At 38.8% G+C, this 21,009-nt stretch overlaps 2 protein-coding genes across 4 annotated transcripts in view; one reads left to right on the top strand and one right to left on the bottom strand.

Annotated features, from left to right (window-relative positions):
• The window catches only part of GABRB1 (gamma-aminobutyric acid type A receptor beta1 subunit), a 386,790-nt gene that overhangs the window by 354,730 nt on the left and 11,051 nt on the right, over window positions 1-21,009 (top strand). For 2 of the 3 annotated variants that reach the window (XM_029235172.1, XM_029235170.1), the window contains exons 6-8: window positions 15,287-15,424; window positions 15,530-15,682; window positions 18,557-18,801. In XM_029235172.1, the coding sequence (XP_029091005.1) occupies window positions 15,287-15,424; window positions 15,530-15,682; window positions 18,557-18,801 (536 nt within the window). The remainder of the gene's footprint in view (window positions 1-15,286; window positions 15,425-15,529; window positions 15,683-18,556; window positions 18,802-21,009) is intronic. The other variant, XM_029235171.1, reaches the window with a different exon arrangement.
• Window positions 15,475-21,009, bottom strand: part of COMMD8 (COMM domain containing 8) — a 48,438-nt gene continuing 42,903 nt past the window's right edge. Inside the window, exon 5 of the mRNA XM_029235178.1 lies at window positions 15,475-15,561. Coding sequence (XP_029091011.1) covers window positions 15,550-15,561 — 12 coding nt within the window. The 3' untranslated portion in view covers window positions 15,475-15,549. The remainder of the gene's footprint in view (window positions 15,562-21,009) is intronic.

Here is a 21,009-nt window from a genome sequence, read left to right as displayed (position 1 = left end):
GGACGCGGGTTCGTGCTACGGTCTGGGAGGATCCCGCGTTCCGCGGAGCGGCTGGGCCCATGAGCCATGGCCGCTGGGCCTGCACGTCCGGAGCCTGTGCTCCGTGGCGGGAGAGGCCACAGCAGTGAGAGGCCCGCGTATCGCAAAAAAAAAAAAAAAGAAAAAGATAAATTTATATTTGCCTGTCTTCCTATTTCATGGGCATCAGAAATAAAGTCCTCAACATAAATAAAATGGCAGCAAGCCACATGTTTCATCAGTGTAACTGCCAAGTTACACGGAGTGAAAAATCAATTCCAGCAAAACCAATAATAATTGGATAGGTTTTTTTTTCCCTCATGCCCAGACACAATGCAATTTTTTAAAACACAGATATTAATGTGCCCAAAAAGCCTACCACAGTAACCTCTGTGACACCAATCTAGCACTTGGGAATGAGTGCAGATAAGCTGTAGATACAAACAACTGTGAACTGTCAGCTCTTCAACATTCTATTCACATGATTTCAAAAGCCAAGAAATTATACAAGAACATATAATAGTTTGTGAGCCACAAAAGCACATGGCCTCCTAGTTGCTAAGGCTATCCAACCTGATCCTAAAGGGAATCCAAAAGAACATGTAATATTTGAAGATGGCTGAGAATTGCCAGAGAAAAGCTATCTTGTTGGAAAATAAAATCCACCTTTTTTAGATACTATAGCTTGGTACTGTATTATTATCATAGGTGGTGTGCAACACATTTGTGAAAACCCAGGGCAGGGACTACATACTTTGCATCCACAAATGGGGAAGGCGTCAGGTTTAGAAACTGAATAGAGTGGGTCTCAATTAATGGCATCTGAATGTGATTGATAAGGTATATGAGACTAAAATACATAGATGATAGCTAAAAGAAATCAGGAACGAGGCAACTTAGTTAATAAAATAAAAATTGAAAATAAACTCTGACCTGAAAGAAGGCTAATTTTTCATTTAATGCATTTCATTTCTACCAGCTGCATAATAATAATAAGGATGGGAAGAATAGGTCCATTTGCTGCACATAGATATTTGTTAATTCGTATGCATAGCTAAACTAGCAGAGACTGTCCTTTTGAAGATGTTGGTGAAAAGATTACAACGTAAGCATTAAATATACCAAAACAGGTCATTTGTTTTAATCATTTTAGTAACAATTAGAGTTGCATGTATTTAAATATAAACAGATATTTCTAGCTAAAAATATGAATTTGTGACTAGGTATATTAATCAGAATTGTACTAGTGTTATTTAACATAAATGAATTTTAAAATAGAACCTTGTGAGAATCAGTGATCCAAAGCTAAAATAGGAAAAATGTAAAACTCCTGCAACTGAAAGGAATAAAATTTTCAGACAGTATCCTTGTCTCTCACTATGAATCTGGAAGGTCTTGAGTGCCCTCTACAGGTCATTCAAATAATCTTCACAGATTTGAAGTTCATACAGTATTTAGGCGTTTTCTAGAACATAAAAATAATTTACTGGGGTTTTATTTTTAAAAGCATTACAAGTTCACCACATAAAATTTTTAAAATAAAGAAAAACCCATGATCCTAACCACTATTAACTATTTTCATACATAGCCTTTGTGATATATACACACACACATACATTTTTCTTATGTTTGTTTTCTCTTAACCTCATACTGTAAATATTTTACCATAACTGGTTTGGTTGAGTTGGGTTTTTTAAGTTTTTAACAAGTTCTCCAAAAATGTATTTTATTGACAAATCACCATTTCTTATCATCAGAATTTATCAGTGAAAAGTGACCCTCTAGAAAAAAGAAAAGAAGAATTAAAACAAAGCAAAACTCGGTAACCACTCAGGGGTGGGTTCACAAGCAAGCAGGATGCACATAACTCTTCAAAATAAAAATACCATGAATATATTCTGAATAATTTTCCATATTTATGATGCAATGTGGTCATAAAAATTAAATTAGGTAAGTGGGGTTATCATCTAAGCTGTTAATCTAGAGTTTCAGACCAACAATAACATTGCCAGAACAGAAAGGTTCACATAATATTGCATTTGAATTAGCTGGATAATCACCTTCGTTTGTACTTTACTTGTTCCTGGTCTTATTTTTCCTTGAAGGTCACTCACACTTTAGAAGATAAAGGCACAAGTGGCATATTAGGTGCTTGTCATAATGAGAGGTGACTCCCTTCTCTAGACTAGGCCAGATTTTTTTTTTTATTCTTCTTAATAAAACAAGGATGCACACCTTCAAGGATGTCTAATAGATCAAGCATTCTTAAACAATATCCAATCTTAAATAGGACTGTTAAACAATCTTAAACCACACCTACTTTAACACACTGGTTTAGATTCTCTGCTTATGCAGTTAATTCATTTTTCATATGTTCAAGTCAATATGGTCATTCTAATGCTTGGAGAAAACAGGTATTCCCCCCAACCAAACAACTGTTTCAAAGTGGAGAGGGGTTTTGATGTTCCTTTTTATCAGAGCAGAAATTATGGGTAGAGATGACATCCAATCCCAGTAACTCCAACACCTCATTTGAGCTGAGTTGAACAGGCAAGGCCTTCTCTGTTCCATACAGTAATATTAAGCAAAAGACTATCTCAATTTTGGAACAGAGATTTCTCACAGAACTTTGTAAGAAGTACATGGGGTTTTTTGTTGACATTCTGTAAAATTTATCTTTTGAGAAAGTTGTGCCCAGATTTGGCATAACTTAGGAACAAGCATTAACAGTCACAATTTATTTCCATCTTTCGCCCCAATTATTTTTTTTAAGTAGGGAGGGTCCAAAAAATTGGGATGTTCATTAAATGTATAGATAACGTAAAAGGGTTTCAAGACTATAAAAGAAAGTTTGACCATAGATTTCCCAGAAAAATCTACTTTGCAATTAAGACAAATTAGAAAGAGATGGATAAGGATTCTTTCTGAGACACAAAATATTCTCTCCTTTGACTATTAAGACCAAAAAAACGTAGATAGCTAGTAGCTGTTTGTTTTGAGAAACCTTTATTGATAAAAAAACATATAACAAACACTTAATAGTAAGATTTTAGGATTTCCAGGTGTGATTATCTTCTACTTCACCACTGATTTGGGGCATACAGCAACCCTGATTCTAATTTTTAACCAATAATTTGCCTAAAACATTTGCACCCACACAAATTAATTCCATATAGCTCAATTAGCACATATTAAAGGGAGCTGGGCATTGTGAAGGGAAGGTGATTACCATAAGCCTACATATCATCAGTATACCTAATTATTATTGGTATTGACAGAATGGAATACACCATTCCACGTTCCAGAAGGTAAGAAGGATAAATTCAAAGACACTTAGGCTGATGAGACTTGATTCAGCCTGGGGAATATTCTAGTCCTGGATCCCAAAGAAGAGGGCTCAGTAATCTATGGAAACAGCTCGATTTCTCCAAACACAAGTCAAAATAGACCTCACTTCCTTATTTGATAGGATTGTAAAATCACTGAATCAGGAAAAGGTGATAAATACAGAGATACAGACTCAAAGCTAAAACTGTTAGGCAAATGTTAAATGAATAAATGATGGGGGGCTTCCCTGGTGGCATAGTGGTTAAGAAACCACCTGCCAATGCAGGGGACACGGGTTCGAGCCCTGGTCTGGGAAGATGCCATGTGCCGCAGAGCAACTATGCCCGCGCACCACAACAAAGAATGGCCCCCACTCACCACAACTAGAGAAAGCCTGCGCGCAGCAACGAAGACACAACACAGCCAAAAATATAATTAATTAATTAATTAATTTAAAAATAATGAATAAATGATGGTGCCACCCAGCAAAGCACTGATTAGAGACTCTTATTATCAACCTGGAGGAGTATTGCCAAGAGATTGTAACAGGGCTCTATCTTTGTCTCTGCCATCCCACATTTGTCTCAGTCAAGGGAATAATGATAAAAGGCATGTTTATCAAACCTGAAGAGAACATGAAACCAAGAGGGTGAGCAAATAAAGATCAAAAAAAACCTCAACAGCAAGTCAAATTGAATTAGATAAAATTTAATGGGGACTATAATAGATCCTATGTTTGAGTCCAAGGAAGAAAAAGTAATGTGACTGTCAAAAAGCTAATTTGAACTTGTGCTGCTTTAATAGACCAGTGACTAGAATAAGAAAAGTCTTGCCCTTCACTAGCTAGCTACACCAAGAATATCATGAGTTGGACAGGCATGGTGGAAAGCATATAAGAACCTCATCAGCATGGGGCCAGAAAAGTGGTAGAGGAGGCCAGACAGGGTCAGACAGAGGCTCAGCCTCGGAGAGGCCACCTGAACAACCCAAGGGGGTAGCTACTGCATGCAGTACAACCTGGAAGACAATTTCATCGTGAGAAATTGGCTACCATCGTGAGGTGGTAGCCAATTTAGATATCAGGACAAGCCACAATCAGGGTCAGAAGATCTGACGACGACAGCAGAATTCCCATCAGTCATAAATTTAAGAGGAGCTGGATATATTCCAAATAAAGAATGCATGGAAAGCGATCTTAAGCAGTGCACTAGAGCCCAGTCGGTATCTGGGCTCCAGCAAAGCCATTTTGCCAACAAGCATTATAGGCAAAATGTCTACATACTACGAGTTTATCAAGGGTCTTAAATTATTGGCTCCAAAATGCATAAGGAAAACTACAATATTAAAACTAATATAACATTATGTTAACAAGTCAGCTGCAATCCAGTGCTTTTACAGTGACATGTAAATTAGGTTTAACATGGGATGTGAATGCATTTTAATGTATTTAATATAATGTGGGAAGGTGTCTCCAAAATCAAAAGTACCTGGGACCTAAAAGTCTTTAAATGGGGATGATCTAGCGTAGACAAGGATTAATGGACTATGTGGTATTAAGCAGTCAGATATGAAAGAGCAGGACTCTTGGAAAGTCACTCTGGAGATTTACATATTGGCCAAACATAGGAGGTGCCATGGCCTCCTATGTTTGGCCAGATTAAACCAGGGCAGGATTAATCTTGGGGGTGAGTCTACACAATAGGAACATTTTCCAGATAACTCAAAAGGAGGGAGAAGAGCCGAGGTAGACATGGCCACCTCTCAGCCTGGGGCTTCCATGCTTCAAATGGCATATCAGCAAACTGGAAACTACTGAGAGGAGAAAAGCTTCATAGGTTGAGTACATCCTGCAAAAGACCAAAGCCTGAAGAAGGAAACACTGAAAGGGATCGTGAGAGGTGTCCTCAAAAATGGGAAGTACTGTCATGTAGAAAAGGTGCTGGGTTTATTTTCTGTTAGCACAAGGGGTAGACAAGGATCAGATGGTGAATGCTCTCCAAGAAGGTGAATTTTTTCTTATTATAAGGACGTATTTTCTAATGATTACCCAGAAACGTAATTAACTGTTGAGTTGACTAAGAAAATAGCACGAGGGCCTTCCCTGGATGACCACTCAAACGGTGGGTCGTCAGGTAGGAGTCAATTATTAAGTGGTTCGTTGCACAGATTTGTACCTACATTTTCTTTCTTTTTTTTTTTTTTGGTTTAGTTTTTTTGTAATTGGAGTATAGTTGCTTTACAATGTTGTGTTAGTTTCTGCTGTCGTACCTACAGTTTCTTAATACTTGTGAGAATGCTTTAAAAATCTGGCTTCCATGGTTGGTTTACTGCTTCTTAGGCTACCAAGGGGATACAGAGATGGGTGAGAAAGGATTCCCAAGTAGCCTTTAGAATAAATGTTATAGCAGGTTTGGAGCCACGGGAAGGATTAGACCCAACTGGCTTTCTTATCTGCTTCTGAGATGCACCATTACAAATATCTAATAACCTTGAAACAGGAAGGATCTACACAGCTCCTGGAGCAGAGATATTGATAAATTCCTAATATTTCTGCCCCCACGTGGAAAGAGCAGGAGGAAGTGGAGAGTGGAAGACTACTAAGTTTATTTCAGTAGGTCAGCCGAAATGTTGATCATGAGTGTGATTTCAGTTAGGTGCTAGTAATGACTGATGTAAACAGGAAGGAAAGATACTGGCTCTTATAGCTGGACTGGCCACTCTCCGCTCAGCATTTCCTGTTTACCAACAGCTAAAAGAGAGAGGGAAATCTTCTCTCCTCCAACTTTTAAACACAAGTCCTAGATTTCTCTAGGACTGGACCAACTTGGGTCACATGCCTATTTCCAAGCAATTGATTTGGGCAGGGGACCTGCTATGACCTAATTGTTTTAGACCTGGGTGATTGCCTAACCCTTAGCCAGTCACCATAGCAAAGGGGATGGTGTTTTAACAATTGGCTTAAGCCAATCAAGCCCCACACTGTGAAACTTGAGATGAGGCCAATGGCCATTCCACAAAGGGAAATACATTTACTCATGTCCACCCGTGGATTAGAAGCTTAAATCTCTCCATTCTCTAAAACACATTTCAGTACAATTTTAGACCATCCTCCCAGCTCTATTAAGCACAACAGGGAGTAATTTTTATTTCCAGGTTAGAAAAATGCATCGAACATAGTGTTTCAAATAGCAAAGAGAAACACTAACATCCAGATGCTTGTATATTTGTACTAGCTCCACGCATCTTTAACCAATGACATCAACTTAATTTTATCTGTACTTTCTGCCGCACTAAGAAGTCCCCAGGGGCTGAGAGGAAATTTTGAGAGCTTCTGTGTAGTTATTGTTGCTACAAAACAATATCCTTGGTATCCAAGGGTTCGGGCTTTGAGACACCGTATGAAGTCACTGATTCATAAAGGAAACCTTTGGTAAATAGGTCGGTTGGGTGTGAGAAAATTGATGTTTGCTCTCTGTTGGCAAAATGTCCTTGTGTAATCTTTGAATAATAGTTTATTTCTAGGCTCTCCCCTTTGGGTCCAGCTGCCATTATTGCTCCCATGAGAACTCACACTTCCACCTGAAATGGAGTGCGCATTCTTTTTTCCCCCAAATCGTCTGTAATTATCTCAGTACCTTGAACACTAAGCCTAAAGGGTTTTAGTTGAACAAAGTGCCAGTGAGCTTGGGAATACAGACCCAGACCACTGACTGTATAAATCGTGGAATCCTATTAAGATTCACATTGATTGATAGCCATACTCCAGCTCTGTTTTTGTGCATCGCATTGAAGGGTTCTGCTGCCCTGCAAAAGCAGAAGACAGTGAGAGCTTTGGGCTCACTCACCGTCTTCTCCCCTCTCAATCCCAAACGGTGAACCATCTCTGGTCCTTCAACTCTAGATATTGCTTACATAGTTATCCCCTAGAATCCCACAATTTGAAGATCAGACTGAGGTTGTAATTTATCACCTAGTTACTCAGTAAGCCTAAAATTAATAAGCAGCTTTTTCCATTTCCTTGGTGCCCAGACCCACCTGTAAGGCCCTTGTGAGCAGAAGCATTTAAAGCAAGGAATAAATCTGGCTCAAGAATGCTACCAAGTAAGTTATATATCAGGCTACCTATCTGAGACAATAAACATAGACCCCTAAGCAGCAAACAACATTCACAAAGTCATTTATTCATAAATGTGTATTGCATACATGACTGGGGACAGAATCTGTTCTAGGCATCAGGAAATTTTTTAAAGAATAAAAGAAGGGGGCTTCCCTGGTGGCGCAGTGGTTGAGAGTCCGCCTGCCGATGCAGGGGACACGGGTTTGTGCCCCCGTCCAGGAAGATCCCACATGCTGCGGAGCGGCTGGGCCCGTGAGCCATGGCGGCTGAGCCTGCGCGTCCAGAGCCTGTGCTCCGCAGCGGGAGAGGCCACAACAGTGAGAGGCCCGCGTACCGCATAAAAAAAAAAGAAAAGAAAAAGAAAAAGAATAAAAGAAGGTCTTTGCTTTCAAAAAGTGTATAATATAATGAGAGATGAAGGAGACAAAAGGCAGAGACAAACACAAAGCTATGTAAACAGATGAAATATTTGCATGATAAGATACACTATGTGACAGGAGCTCATTGGAAAGCAGAAACCACTCAAGTTTTTTCAAATAGGGAATTTAATAGAGAGAATTGGTTACAAAGGTTGGATGAGCTGGAAAAGCAAAAGAGAGAAGGAAAAAAGGGTGTTAAAGGAGGAAGAGCCAGAAACAAGTGCCCATGAGCCAGAATTTGTTGGATCCTATTAGAAATGCTGTTCTGGTTGTTTGCAGAGTTTCCAGAAGAGGGGCCGTGAGAGTCTGGAATCACCCCACTGCCCTGGCAGCAATCACCAGCAACACTGCCACACTGCCAGAGACAGAATCAAGAGCCTCGCCTCCCCCCTTCTACCTTCTGATCTTCAGCCTATTCTTCCTAGGGGCAGCATCTAACAGGAAGCCAGAGAGACAGGGAGCCCAGCCCCAGGGGTACAGAGCAGAGTATAGAAAGCAGGAGAGGCACAGAAACAGCAAATGAATGACCAGCACAAGCCAACAGAGGTTTTCCTGGAAAGCTCTGGTAATTCCAAATCTGGAGCAAATAATTCTTCCCCAGAAGAGAAAGAGAATGTATCAATCCAGATTCTGCTGCATATAACAGAAGTCCATTTGGCTAGCTTAAGCAGAAAGACTTTCAATAGAAGGAAGTGGTGCTTACAAAATCAAAGGACGGAAGTAGTAGGCTCTAGGCTGGGCAACTAGAAATGACTCCCAGTATCACAGTGCAGACCGGCCCTCCAAGGGGACTGATGGCTTCACCACAGTCGGGAAGCTGGTAGTCAGGTAGCTCCTGCCATGTGTTGACTTCAGGACCACAGAAAGCTAAAACCAGGATTCCTGGTTCCAGAGCCATCTATACTGTATGAGCTGCACCAACAAAAGGAGTGCCTCAAATATCACCTTTGACATCAATTAACTTCATTTAATAAGGCTACCTAAATCTTATCCACTGCCTTGTTGCAAAGCTTTCCTGAAGATTAAAACACATGCTAAAGAAAGCCAATCCAGGGCTTCCCTGGTGGCGCAGTAGTTGAGAGTACGCCTGCCGATGCAGGGGACACGGGTTCGTGCCCCGGTCCGGGAAGATCCCACATGCCGTGGAGCGGCTGGGCCCGTGAGCCATGGCCGCTGAGCCTGCGCGTCCGGAACCTGTGCTCTGCAATAGGAGAGGCCACAACAGTGAGAGGCCCACGTACCACAAAAAAAAAAAAAAAAAAAAGCCAATCCATACAGAAGGATTTAGAAAGGAATTTTGTGGTGAAATATGTAACATTTTACATGAAATATGCAAGCTCCAAGAGGGCAGGAGCCACGTCAGTTTTATTCACCACTGCAGCCACGGTAACTTTCCACCCCCTGGCACATAGTCAGCACTCAATAAATACCTACTCATTGAATGAGTAAGACACACACATAGGTTAGTGCCTGGTTGTCAAGTTAAGGTTAGTAGCACAAAGCCAGGGGTCTTATTTTTTAGAGCTTAGATTTTCCAATCTGTTTATCTTAACTTTAGAATCACTTTGTCTAGTTCCCAAAACGAAAAGCTCATTGGTATCGCTAGGCAATCACATTAAGTTGTAAACGAACTTAATGATGTTGAGTCTTCCTATTCAAAACATGGTATGTCTTTTTATTTGTTCAAGGCTTCTTTTGTGCTTTTCAAAAGTGTTTCAAATGTTGCTTCATATAAGTCTTGCCTGTTTCTAAGTTTATTACTAGATATTTCTTGTCTCTATTTTAAAAAGGGTCTTTTCTTCCATTATAAATTTTTGTTTTTATATATGAAAGCTACCCATTTCTGTGTAGTAATTTTGTACCCCATAATCATACTAATTCTATTGTTCGTAAAAGTCTCTCAGTTAATTATTTGGGGTTTACCAGATATACAGTGGTATAATTAGCAAATCTTAATAGTTTAACCAGCAGTTTTCCAACTTTATAGTTCAGTTTTCTTTCTTTTACCTAATGGCTAGTATTTCCAGAACAATGTTAAAAATAATAGCAATGGTAGTGGACACTCTTATTTTGTTCTTAACTTTCATGGGAATGTGCTAGTGTTTCCACAGTAAGCGTGATTCTGGCTTTGAGAGTGAGATAGATATGTTTTACCATGTTATGGAAATATCCATCTATGCATATTTATTGAGTGATGTTTGTTTTGTTAAAAAACAGACTGGCTATTAAATTTTGTCAAATGCCTTTTTAGCACCTGTGTATATAATCATAAGCTTTTTTCTCCTTAGATCTGTTAATATAATGAAGTATATTACTAGATTTTCTAATATTGAATCATTTGCACTCCTAGAATAAACCCCACTAGTTATGCATTGTTATTTAATGTACTGCTGGATCTTGTTTTGCTAATATGTTCTCCTTAGTTTATGAAAACAATCTGGAATTTTTCATTTTTCCCCTATACTTTGGAACTGTTTAAGTAGAAATAGAATTATCAGTCTTAAATGTTTGAGTCTGGTGTTTATTTGTTTGTAGGGGGTAACATCAAACTATTTTGATCTTCTGTCTCTCCTGATTTGGGCTTTAGCAAATGCTTTTCTTACGAGAAAATTATCCATTTTATTCAAATTTTCAAATGTGTTTGCATAGATTTGAGCAAAGTAGTCATAATTCTTTACAACCCCCTGTTTCCAACGAGCTCTCCCTGATAATGCCTTAGTTATCCATCCTGATTCATTTGTTTCATTTGAGTCTTCTGTAGGAATAATTTCCTCAAACAGGTCCCTGGGTGATATATTCTTCTCTGGAATTCTTCTCTGGAAAGAAGTGGTATTTTTGTGGGTAACGGGACTCTTGAGTCTGTGAGTTGCTGTCCTTTTGCCTTTACTCTAGATGTTCTGAATTGTTATTCTATAATCCCTTCCTTTCAGAAATCTCAGAGTTTTTCCTGTGAAAATACCTTGTACTTTGTGTCTGGAAGATTGCAAAATTATTCTTTTACCCTTGGAGTTCAGGAGTGATATCACGGTTACATAATATAATGAGCCCTTCCATATGCAAAACAGTTTATTAAATTCAGGGAAATTTGTATTTTCTTTTTGTGTATTATGGCTCCTCTTCTTCTGTCAAGAATGCCCACTATTCATATGTTAGCTCTCCTAGATGAGTCTTTCAAAGCGCTTATGCTTTCCAACTTTCTATAATTTTGTTCAAACTGTCTTCCAGTCCACTAACCTGGCCCCATCAGTGGCCATCTTCTTTTCAATTTATCTAACACTCTTTTTAAATTGAAAACTGTGGGTTTTAGTACAAGGAAGTAAGGAAGCTTTTGTGCTCTAATCAGATATCCTTATATGTTCCCAGATTTTGAGTCAAGATGGGAAATGAAAAGTTCAAACCATCATCTGCTTCCTCCGCCAGTTCTTCTCACGAGGAGCCGTCTATTCTGGATCTTCTGCTTGTTTTCCTTCTGTAGGATGACTGGATTTTCTTATAAATATCGTTGTGTTGCTCTTGCATATCCCTTGGGATTTGGACCCAGCTGCCAGAGCACCGTAAATGGAAACAGTGTTCTAGCTAGGTGAAAACCATGGTGGGCTCCAGGCAAGCTGTCATTCCCCTACTGATGCACCAGGAGGTAGTCTCTCTCTCTCTCTCTCTCCCTCTCTCTCCCCACTTTTTAAACTCTCCTACATCTTATTAAAGGACTGTGAAAACAGCAGTTCCTCCACATAGTCACACAAGGGGCAGCAGCCTTCATTTAACAGTCCCCCCGAATCCCTGCACCCAGCTTTCTTCCTTAATCTCACTGTTGTAACCCCATCCAAGTACCCCATGCCAGTAGTTCTCCAGTTCTCTCCTGTCCCTGAGGGGAAAAACATCCCATGACATCATTGTCTACTAGATCCAGACAGAGCTGAGACCTCACATTCCCCAGATCCCACTTCATGCTGGGCTTAGAAGTTCATAGTTGAATCGGAAGTGGAAGGAAGGGCATCAGGGTTGAGTTTAAGCTGTCGTGTTGCCACTAGCCATTTCCCCTCAGAGAGGAGGTTCTTATTCTAGAACACTTAAATGGGCTCCAGGGGAAGCCATGATTCTCTGAAATTACCGTCAAATTGTATTTATTTATCTATCTATACATATGTATTATGTGTATGTTTTTCTGTAGGGTTTTTTCAGAAGTTTTTTTAAGAATATTTTTTAAAGCAGTTTTATGTTCACAGCAAAATTGAGGGGAAGGTACAGAGATTTCCCATATACTCCCTGCCGCCACACATGAATAGCCTCCCCTGTTATCAACATCCTCCACCAAAGTGGTGCATTTGTTACAATTGATGAAATGATGTGGACACATCATTATCACCCAGAGTCCATAATTTACTTTCGGGTTCACTCTTAGTGTTGTCCATTCTGTGGGTTTTGACAAATGCACAATGACATTTGTCTCCCACTATAGTAACATACGGAGTATTTTCCTTGCTCTCTAAGGATCTGTGTTCCGTACATTCATCCCTCCCCACCCCCAACCCCTGGCAACCACTGATCTTACCATCTCCATAGTTTTGCCTTTTCCAGAATGTCACATAGTTGAATCATGCAGTATGTGGCCTTCTCATATTGACTTCTTTCACCTAATAATATGCATTTAAGTTTCTTCCATGTTTTTTCGTGGCTTGATAGCTCATTTCCTTTTAACACTGAGAAATATACCAGTACCTATGTGTACGACAGTATCAAAGGACCAAAGGACATCTTGGTTGCTCCCAAGTTTTGGCAATTACGAATAAAGCTACTGTAAACATCAGGGTACAGGTTTTTGTGTGGACACAAGTTTTCAATTACTTTGGCTAAAAACCAAGGAGCAAGATTGCTAGGTCATATGATCAGAGTGTGTTTAGTTTTGTAAGAAACTACCAGAATCTCTTCCAAAGTGGCTGTTCCATTTTGCATTTCCACCGGCAATGAATGAGAGTTCTTGCTGCTCCACATCCTCTCCAGCATTTGGTGATGTCAGTGTTCCAGATTTTGACGATTCTAATAGGTGTACAGTAGCATCACATTATTGTTTTTTTTGTTTGTTTGTTTTTTTGTTTGCGGTACGCGGGCCTCTCACTGTTGTGGCCTCTCCCATTGCGGAGCACAGGCTCCAGACGCGCAGGCTTAGCGGCCATAGCTCACGGGCCCAGCCGCTCCGCGGCATGTGGGATCCTCCCGGACCGGGGCACGAACCCGTGTCCCCTGCATCGGCAGGCGGACTCTCAACCACTGCGCCACCAGGGAAGCCCACATTATTGTTTTAATTTGCGTTTCACTAACAGCATGTCATGTGGAGCATCTTTTCATATGCTTATTTGCGATCTGTATATCTCCTTTGGTGAGATGTCTGTTAAGATCTTTGGCCCATTTTTAATCAGGTTTTTTGTTTTCTTACTGTCAAGGTTTTTTGTTTTCTTACTGTCAAGGTTTAAGATCTCCTTGTATATTTTGGATAACAGTCCTTTATCAGATGTGTCTTTTGTATATATTTTCACCCAATCTGTGGCTTGTCTTCTCATTCTCTTGAGTTCAGAAGGTTTTATCAGATTCTCAAAGAGATGTTAAGAATCACAGTCTTACAGAGCCATAACCTGGTGGAAATCCCCAACACGCCAATTAGTTCCATGTAGATTGCTCTAAGTCCAGTGGGTATCGAGGGTCTCACAGCCTCTCGGACACCAAAGATTATATCTAAAAGTAAATATCTTCCATTTCTATGCTCTACTTGGGTCATTGTAAAATAGGTTACTGAATATGAAAGATTACCCTTTGAAGAAAGGGCAAGTTCTTGAACTAGAAGAAGATGGTTTTAAGAGAAATAAAATAAAACAAATTGAAACATATTATAGTAAATAATAACCTGTATAGGGTGGCAAAAGTAACAAATACAAGACAGTTGTGAGTGCAATGAGTTCAGGGATAAGAATTCAAAAAAGAGCTTTTTGGGGCTTCCCTGGTGGCGCAGTGGTTGAGAGTCCGCCTGCCAATGCAGGGGACACGGGTTCGTGCCCCGGTCCGGGAAGATCCCACATGCCGCGGAGCGGCTGGGCCCGTGAGCCATGGCTGCTGAGCCTGCGCATCCGGACCCTGTGCTCCGCAACGGGAGAGGCCACAACAGTGAGAGGCCCGCGTACCGCAAAAAAAACAAAAACAAAAAAAACAAAAAAAAAAAAGAGCTTTTTGAAGAGAAGCTAGAAGTGTTTAAAACAATAAAGTAAAGATAATTTTATTTCCCCTCAAAATAAAAATGAAGAAGACCTTAAATTTTCTTTCAGCGATATGTTGATGGTGATTCTTTGGCACTTGGCATTCAACTTCTAAATCTTAAATATATTACTCTTTATCTCTGAGAAAATGTTTCTGGCTTAATCAAAAGTTAGTAGGCAAAATATCTACTACATTATATGGTTACTTTTGAAACATAAGCCCTAGTAATTCTAATGGAAAAGGATTTGATGCTTTTTTATTTGAGGTCAATAAAAATAGAAAATAACCTTAGAAAGATTTTTTTTTGTCTCTAGCAGATAGAAAGATACAAATATAAATCCTTCTATATGTTTTAAATGATTTTTAGATTTTTTAATATATTAATACATTTTTTAATGCAAGCTACTCTGATGTATGACCATAACCCAAGCAGATCCATGGCAATTGGGAGCAGAACTGGAAGGGGGAATAGATTTCAAGATAGATCCTTCTACCACAATCGACAATTCTCTACACATTTGCCTTAAATTACTTAAACCTCACTAACATAAGCATTAAGATATAACAATATGATCAAAAATTCACATATTTACTAAAATTTTCACCTATATATTAGCTATAATCAAAGGCTATAAAGAGAAGCTTACCTAATTTTCTTTGAAAAATGTATACTCTTCTTTGAATGTCTTGATCATTTAATGGGTCCGTACTAATTTGATCTTTTATTATACTCCATCCCTTTATCCTTTCTGTTCCCCTTTTAACAAATATGTGCTCAGTTATTATACTTGTTGTTGTTAAATAACACACAGTCAAAATCTATGCCGAGGCACCTAGAATTCAGGCATCCCTCAATCTAACCGAAGAGTGCCCATTAGTGGACACAATGAGAATAAATATGCAGCGGTGATATCAGATATCACTGAATGATCACAGAGGTTATGTTCAGTAAAGCCAAGTATATCCATCTTCTCAAGGCAGCCACAACCAGCCTGTCAGAAACAGCACTCAACATGAAGCCTCTTATGTTATCCCAATTTAAAGCAAAAACATCTTATCATCAATTGCTGGGAAGTTTCTCTCCAGATCCCCAACTGTCTTCAAAATGAATTTCTAGGCCAACTGAATTCTGTTTAACTCTGCTGTTTCCTGGTTTCAGATGGCTACACCACGGATGACATTGAGTTTTACTGGAATGGAGGAGAAGGAGCAGTAACAGGAGTGAATAAAATTGAGCTTCCTCAGTTTTCAATTGTTGACTATAAGATGGTGTCCAAGAAGGTGGAGTTCACAACAGGTGAGGATGTTTCCCCCAAAATGAACTAGCGATGATGAGAAAGGAGATGGCTCCCACCAAATGACCATCTGATTTTCTTTTCTTATCTTTTCTTTTTTCACTCAGGGGCATATCCACGACTGTCACTAAGTTTTCGTCTAAAGAGAAACATTGGTTACTTCATTTTGCAAACCTACATGCCTTCCACACTGATTACAATTCTGTCCTGGGTGTCGTTTTGGATCAACTATGATGCCTCTGCAGCCAGAGTCGCACTAGGTAATGCATTCCCAGCACTACAGAGAGCTGGTGGGATTTAACGTCAAACAACAACCAATGATAAGAATTACAGGCCAGGGTGTCTCTCACAGAGAGGCAGAGAATGAGATTACCGTAAGAGTGCTGGATAATAAAATATCTATGTGTAAGCACTTACAGGGGTGAATGTTTTACAACGTAATATCTTTTTATCATTTTACCAAAATAAAACACAAATCTTGGAGTACATTCAACACTATATAAGTGCTTCTTAGAGAATATTTTAAAATTCTCATTACACTAATATTTTACTAACTTTGTGATTTCTTCTTTGGTTCCTTCTCTTTACAGTGGAGAACATTATTGCATTATTCTCAAATGGATTTGGAGAAAGCTAAACCTTGTGACCATTAACAAGCCATGTCAATATTATCTTTCAAATATTAACTATAGTTAAATTGTATTGCTCTGTCTCCCTTAAATAGAGCTCCTTCTACTTGAATAAGGCACAGACAATTCATCAGCTATATTAATGATCTGTGATCAGGACAGAATAAAAAATGGTTTCCTTCCCAGCAAAACAGAATTCAGAACTAATCTTGCCATGGTTGAGTAATTGCTGTAAGCTAAAAGGCTATATTTGAGATTTTAAAGGATTCCTTGGAAAGTTAGAATATGTAAGGTCTGTCTGATGTATCTGGGTATGTGTGGGTCTACCTCGTATTTGACCCTAGAGCCATTTCAGTTATCACTTTCTGGGGCTTATTTACAGACACACACACACACACACACATATGCAAAAGAACATCATTTATTACTAAGCTAACATATACAGCTCTTCTCTTCTGAGACTACGGAACTGGATTAGATGATCAGCATACCCTTTCACCCCTAGACTAATTGTCAACTCTACAGCTCATCTCTATTGGTTGAGTATATAAGGTTCACAAAGTCAAGTGTGGGCAGCCCCTTATCAACCTTTGAACATTACAAGACTAAGGAAAGTAGACAAATAATTTATCATACCATACACATGTATCTGCACATATTATTTGAATATGTGTATATGCTGTGGTTAAAGAAAAAACATCGGACAGTGTCTACAGCAGGGAATATGAACTATCAAGGTCATGAATTGTGGTTCTCTTTACGCATCTATCCTCAAAGCTAATAATATTTTGATTAGAGGTGTCAGCCTATGCAAATGCTGAATAAACCTGTTCTTTGAAATGTAAAACCTAAGGTATTTAAAACCTTATCTAAGTGAAAAAGACACTTAACTTACTAGCCCTTCTTGCTTAAAAAATTTAAGCCAAGGAGTAGAAGCAGAAGTGGAATTAGTAGATTTTAATGAATTATTGCTTCTGTACAGAACATTAGGTAGAATTATATTAGGGGAAATTTAAAATTTTATTCAAAGAAATAAATAGCACCACTCATGATGGCATTTAATATCAGTCCAGACATTTAAATTTATCACTGATCTAAACTATTTTAACCTTTTGTATGGTAGTTCAGACTTCCTACTTTATCTGTTCTCCTCAAGTTTAGTAGTCAAATCAGGGAATCTAAATAGAATAATCTGGCTGGCAAATGAGTGCTAAACTATTTTCTTCCCTTTTCATTTTCTAACTTCCATTCCCTTTGCCAGTTCTCCTTTGTCTTTAATATCCATTTCACATTTCCTATCTTTATTTTTAAGGACCTCCGTCAAGTTTCACGTTTTACTTTTTCATCTCTCTGCTTTTATTTTAAATACCTTTGCTTCATACCTCCTTGCTTTTTGCCCCTAGCTGGGTGATCTACAGCAAAATAACTAATCTCAGAGTTTCTGTTTACTCAGCTATAAACTGGGAATTATATACCTGCCTTATCACACTCAGCAGGCTGTTATGACAGCCATATAATTCATAGCTGTAAGTGTTTAAAACTTCAAAAACACTATACAAATGTGTAATATTAGTATTACAGCAGAGTTTAGTATTAGATATAAGTATCACTTCCTATTTTTCCCAATTATCATTTAATCACCATAATCAACACAAAATATTATACAGACACACAAACATTATATTGTTAAGAATGCCATATTTAACAAAGTAAACAAAGCAGAATCTTCCTTTTAAAAAGACTACACTCTTAAATTTCTTTAACAAGTTGAATTTTTAGGAAGTCTTTTCCTGACTCCGGGGCACTAATTCATTCTAGTCTCTGGAATCAAGGAACTAGAGGTAATATTTGAAAAAGAAAAAAAACAGCAATAAGATTATGTTATATGTTAAAATACATATATCAAATACTTGATGCAAGTCATGAACTTTCTTATTTGTTTCTTCTTTTCATGTTGACTCACTATGAATGATGCATTATAATTTTAAAAGACCATACTGACCCTGTGACCTGTGTGTATTACAGTTGCATGCAATGAAATAGGTCTCCTCAAACTGGTCACCAACTTTCAGTTCGGTAGTGACTGCTGTGGTGATTAGTATTACAAGGACAGATTTAGGAGGGACGTGACAGAGACGCTGAGAGAAGGAAGGAAAGAAGGAGGTGGCACGTAGCAGAATGAGGGACATTTGACAGTAAGCAGTGGGCATGTCAATGAGATTTTAATATTTGCATCTACTTTTCTTTTTCCTTTGTGCATTATTTTTTTAAAAAAACAGTTTTCAACCCAACACTCACAGCGCATCCCATTTTATGATTTACTTATGGACTACGTAGGGAGCCTGCAGCTTTGTCTTTCAGATTGTCTGCCCTTTTTGCCCTGTGGTTTATTGCATTACTGCCATCATTCTGGAGCACCAACAAGAGATCGGCATCTGTCCTCTCAGTCTTGAAAAGGGAACTTAACAAGTGCGTTCAGCTAAGCTGTGTCTTTCTGTTTCATAGGAATCACCACAGTGCTGACAATGACAACCATCAGCACTCACCTCAGGGAGACCCTGCCAAAGATCCCTTATGTCAAAGCAATTGATATTTACCTGATGGGTTGCTTTGTGTTCGTGTTCCTGGCTTTGCTGGAATATGCCTTTGTAAATTACATCTTCTTTGGAAAAGGCCCTCAGAAAAAAGGAGCTGGCAAACAAGACCAGAGCGCTAATGAGAAGAACAAACTGGAGATGAATAAAGTCCAGGTAATATATTAAATATTCTCAACAATCTTCTTCTGAAATTCAGCAGCAGCATCGTGCCCAGGGCTCTCATAACAGAAAAAAATTATGAAATACTAGTTTATCTTTAATAAGGCTCCAACCACCCTTCATTTCACATATTTGAAAATTGACAATTGAAGATGTTAGGTTGAAGTTTACATAGCTTAATAACATACCTGGGCCTGCAACTCAACCCTAAGTCCATTATTCTTTATTTTAAATTATATAGTTGTGAAACTATACACAAAAGAATAATTCCAGACCTACTTAATAAACAAATGAGAGAACTAAAGTGAACAAACTCTTACTCCTAAGTGGCAATGAGGCATTATAGCACGGTGGTTACAACCACAGAATGGAATCAAACTGCTTGGATTTAATTCCCAGGTCTGCCACTTACTGGCTTTAGAACTTCAGGCAAATCAACCTGTGTAACTCCTTATCTAACCTCTGCTCTCAGTGTCATCAACCATAAAATGGAGATTACTATAGTATACCTATCTCTCAGTTATCATAAGGACTAAATGAGTTTTGTTACTTCTTTTAAAGTCTATTATTTGGAACAATACCTAGTACATAGTAAGAACTCAATAAGTATTAGCTATTATCATATACAAGACATTGTCAGTATTTTTCCTTTGCTTTTCACTGGTAGATCTTATGACCTGTGTTCTCACTGTGCATTAAAATAATGCTTTGTTTATTCTTTTTAAAAATCCCTATAGTCTCTACTTCTGTGGCATTTTTCACTGAAATCATTTGACAATTATGTGCGTTGAAATACTGGAGCCAAGACAAATTGTTTTCAAGATGGCACACAGGGTAACGACTCAAATATTCATTCACGATTCTGAGCATTGGGGGTACTGCTCTAAATGATGGAGTTTAGATGCTAACGTGGGAAGACAGGCAGTAAACAAGCAAGTATCGAGAGCATAATTTCAGGTAATAGGAAGTGCTACAAAGAAAGTAAAACAGAGTAATGGGCAAGAGAATGTGTGGGGTCAGGTTCAAGGGAACAGGAAACTTTGATCAGGTGATCAGGAAGACCTCTTTGAGGAATTACCATTTGATCTGACACCTATGTGATGGAAGCAGCAACCATGCCATGTCCATTCTAGGCAAAGAATTGTGTGACATGTTAAAGTACTGAGAGAAGACCAATGCAGCAAGAACATAGGAAGTGAGGGAGAAAGAGAATAATTTGAGTTGTGGCTGGAGAATCAGGCAGAAGTCAAATAATGAATCTTCAAGGTGTTTCTTCATGCTCTTTAGTAGGATATCAAAATTTGGCAAACACTGTCAGGTCATTAGAAAATTACAAATGAGGAAAACATACAGATTCAACCAGACAGGCAAAATTCAAAGCAACACACTCAAATAAATGTATACTCTTGTATAAAACACTATGCTTAATGCCATGGGAAAAGGAGTAGGCATGATACTTGCCCTTGAGAAACTTCTGATCTGGCTGGAAAGAAAATTATGAATGGATTATAAAATAAGACAGGACAGCATTTATCCTGAAGAAAGGTTGAAGCTTCCTATTATCTGATCGTAGCCATACCAGCTTTAAAAGTACTTTAAGGGGGCTTCCCTGGTGGCGCAGTGGTTGAGAGTCTGCCTGCCAATGCAGGGGACACGGGTTCGTGCCCCGGTCCGGGAAGATCCCACATGCCGCGGAGCGGCTGGGCCCGTGAGCCATGGTCGCTGAGCCTGTGCGTCCGGAGCCTGTGCTCCGCAACGGGAGAGGCCACAACAGTGAGAGGCCCGCGTACCACAAAAACAAAAACAAAAACAAAACAAACAAAAAAACAGCTTAAAATAAAGTCCATAGGAAAAGATTAACATAATATATGAAGAGATGGGAAGTGTCAGACTAGGATTTGAGACTATAAACAAGAGCCAGTGGAAATCATAGAATTGAAAATTTCATTAGATGGATTAGAATCAGATTTCATACCACAGAAGAAAAAATTAGTATGATTGAAGGTAATATTGGCCTTCTCAATCTTTCCATTGCTCCAGTTCTTACCATAATTGCTACTAACTCAGGAATGCCTTAACTGACATGTCTGTTGATTTATATTTTGTACCCTTGTGATTTGTTCTCATGACATCCTGTGCTTTTCCACCTTAGGACTTACCACAATATAGAGTATATGTGTAATTATTTTATTTGTGTAATTA

This window comes from Monodon monoceros, unplaced genomic scaffold (assembly GCF_005190385.1).
Source record: "Monodon monoceros isolate NGI ecotype Baffin Bay Population unplaced genomic scaffold, NGI_Narwhal_1 Super_Scaffold_20, whole genome shotgun sequence".
Lineage (NCBI taxonomy): Eukaryota > Metazoa > Chordata > Mammalia > Artiodactyla > Monodontidae > Monodon > Monodon monoceros.
The sequence above is the reverse complement of the archived record's forward strand: the minus strand, read 5'-3'. Positions and strand labels throughout refer to the sequence as shown.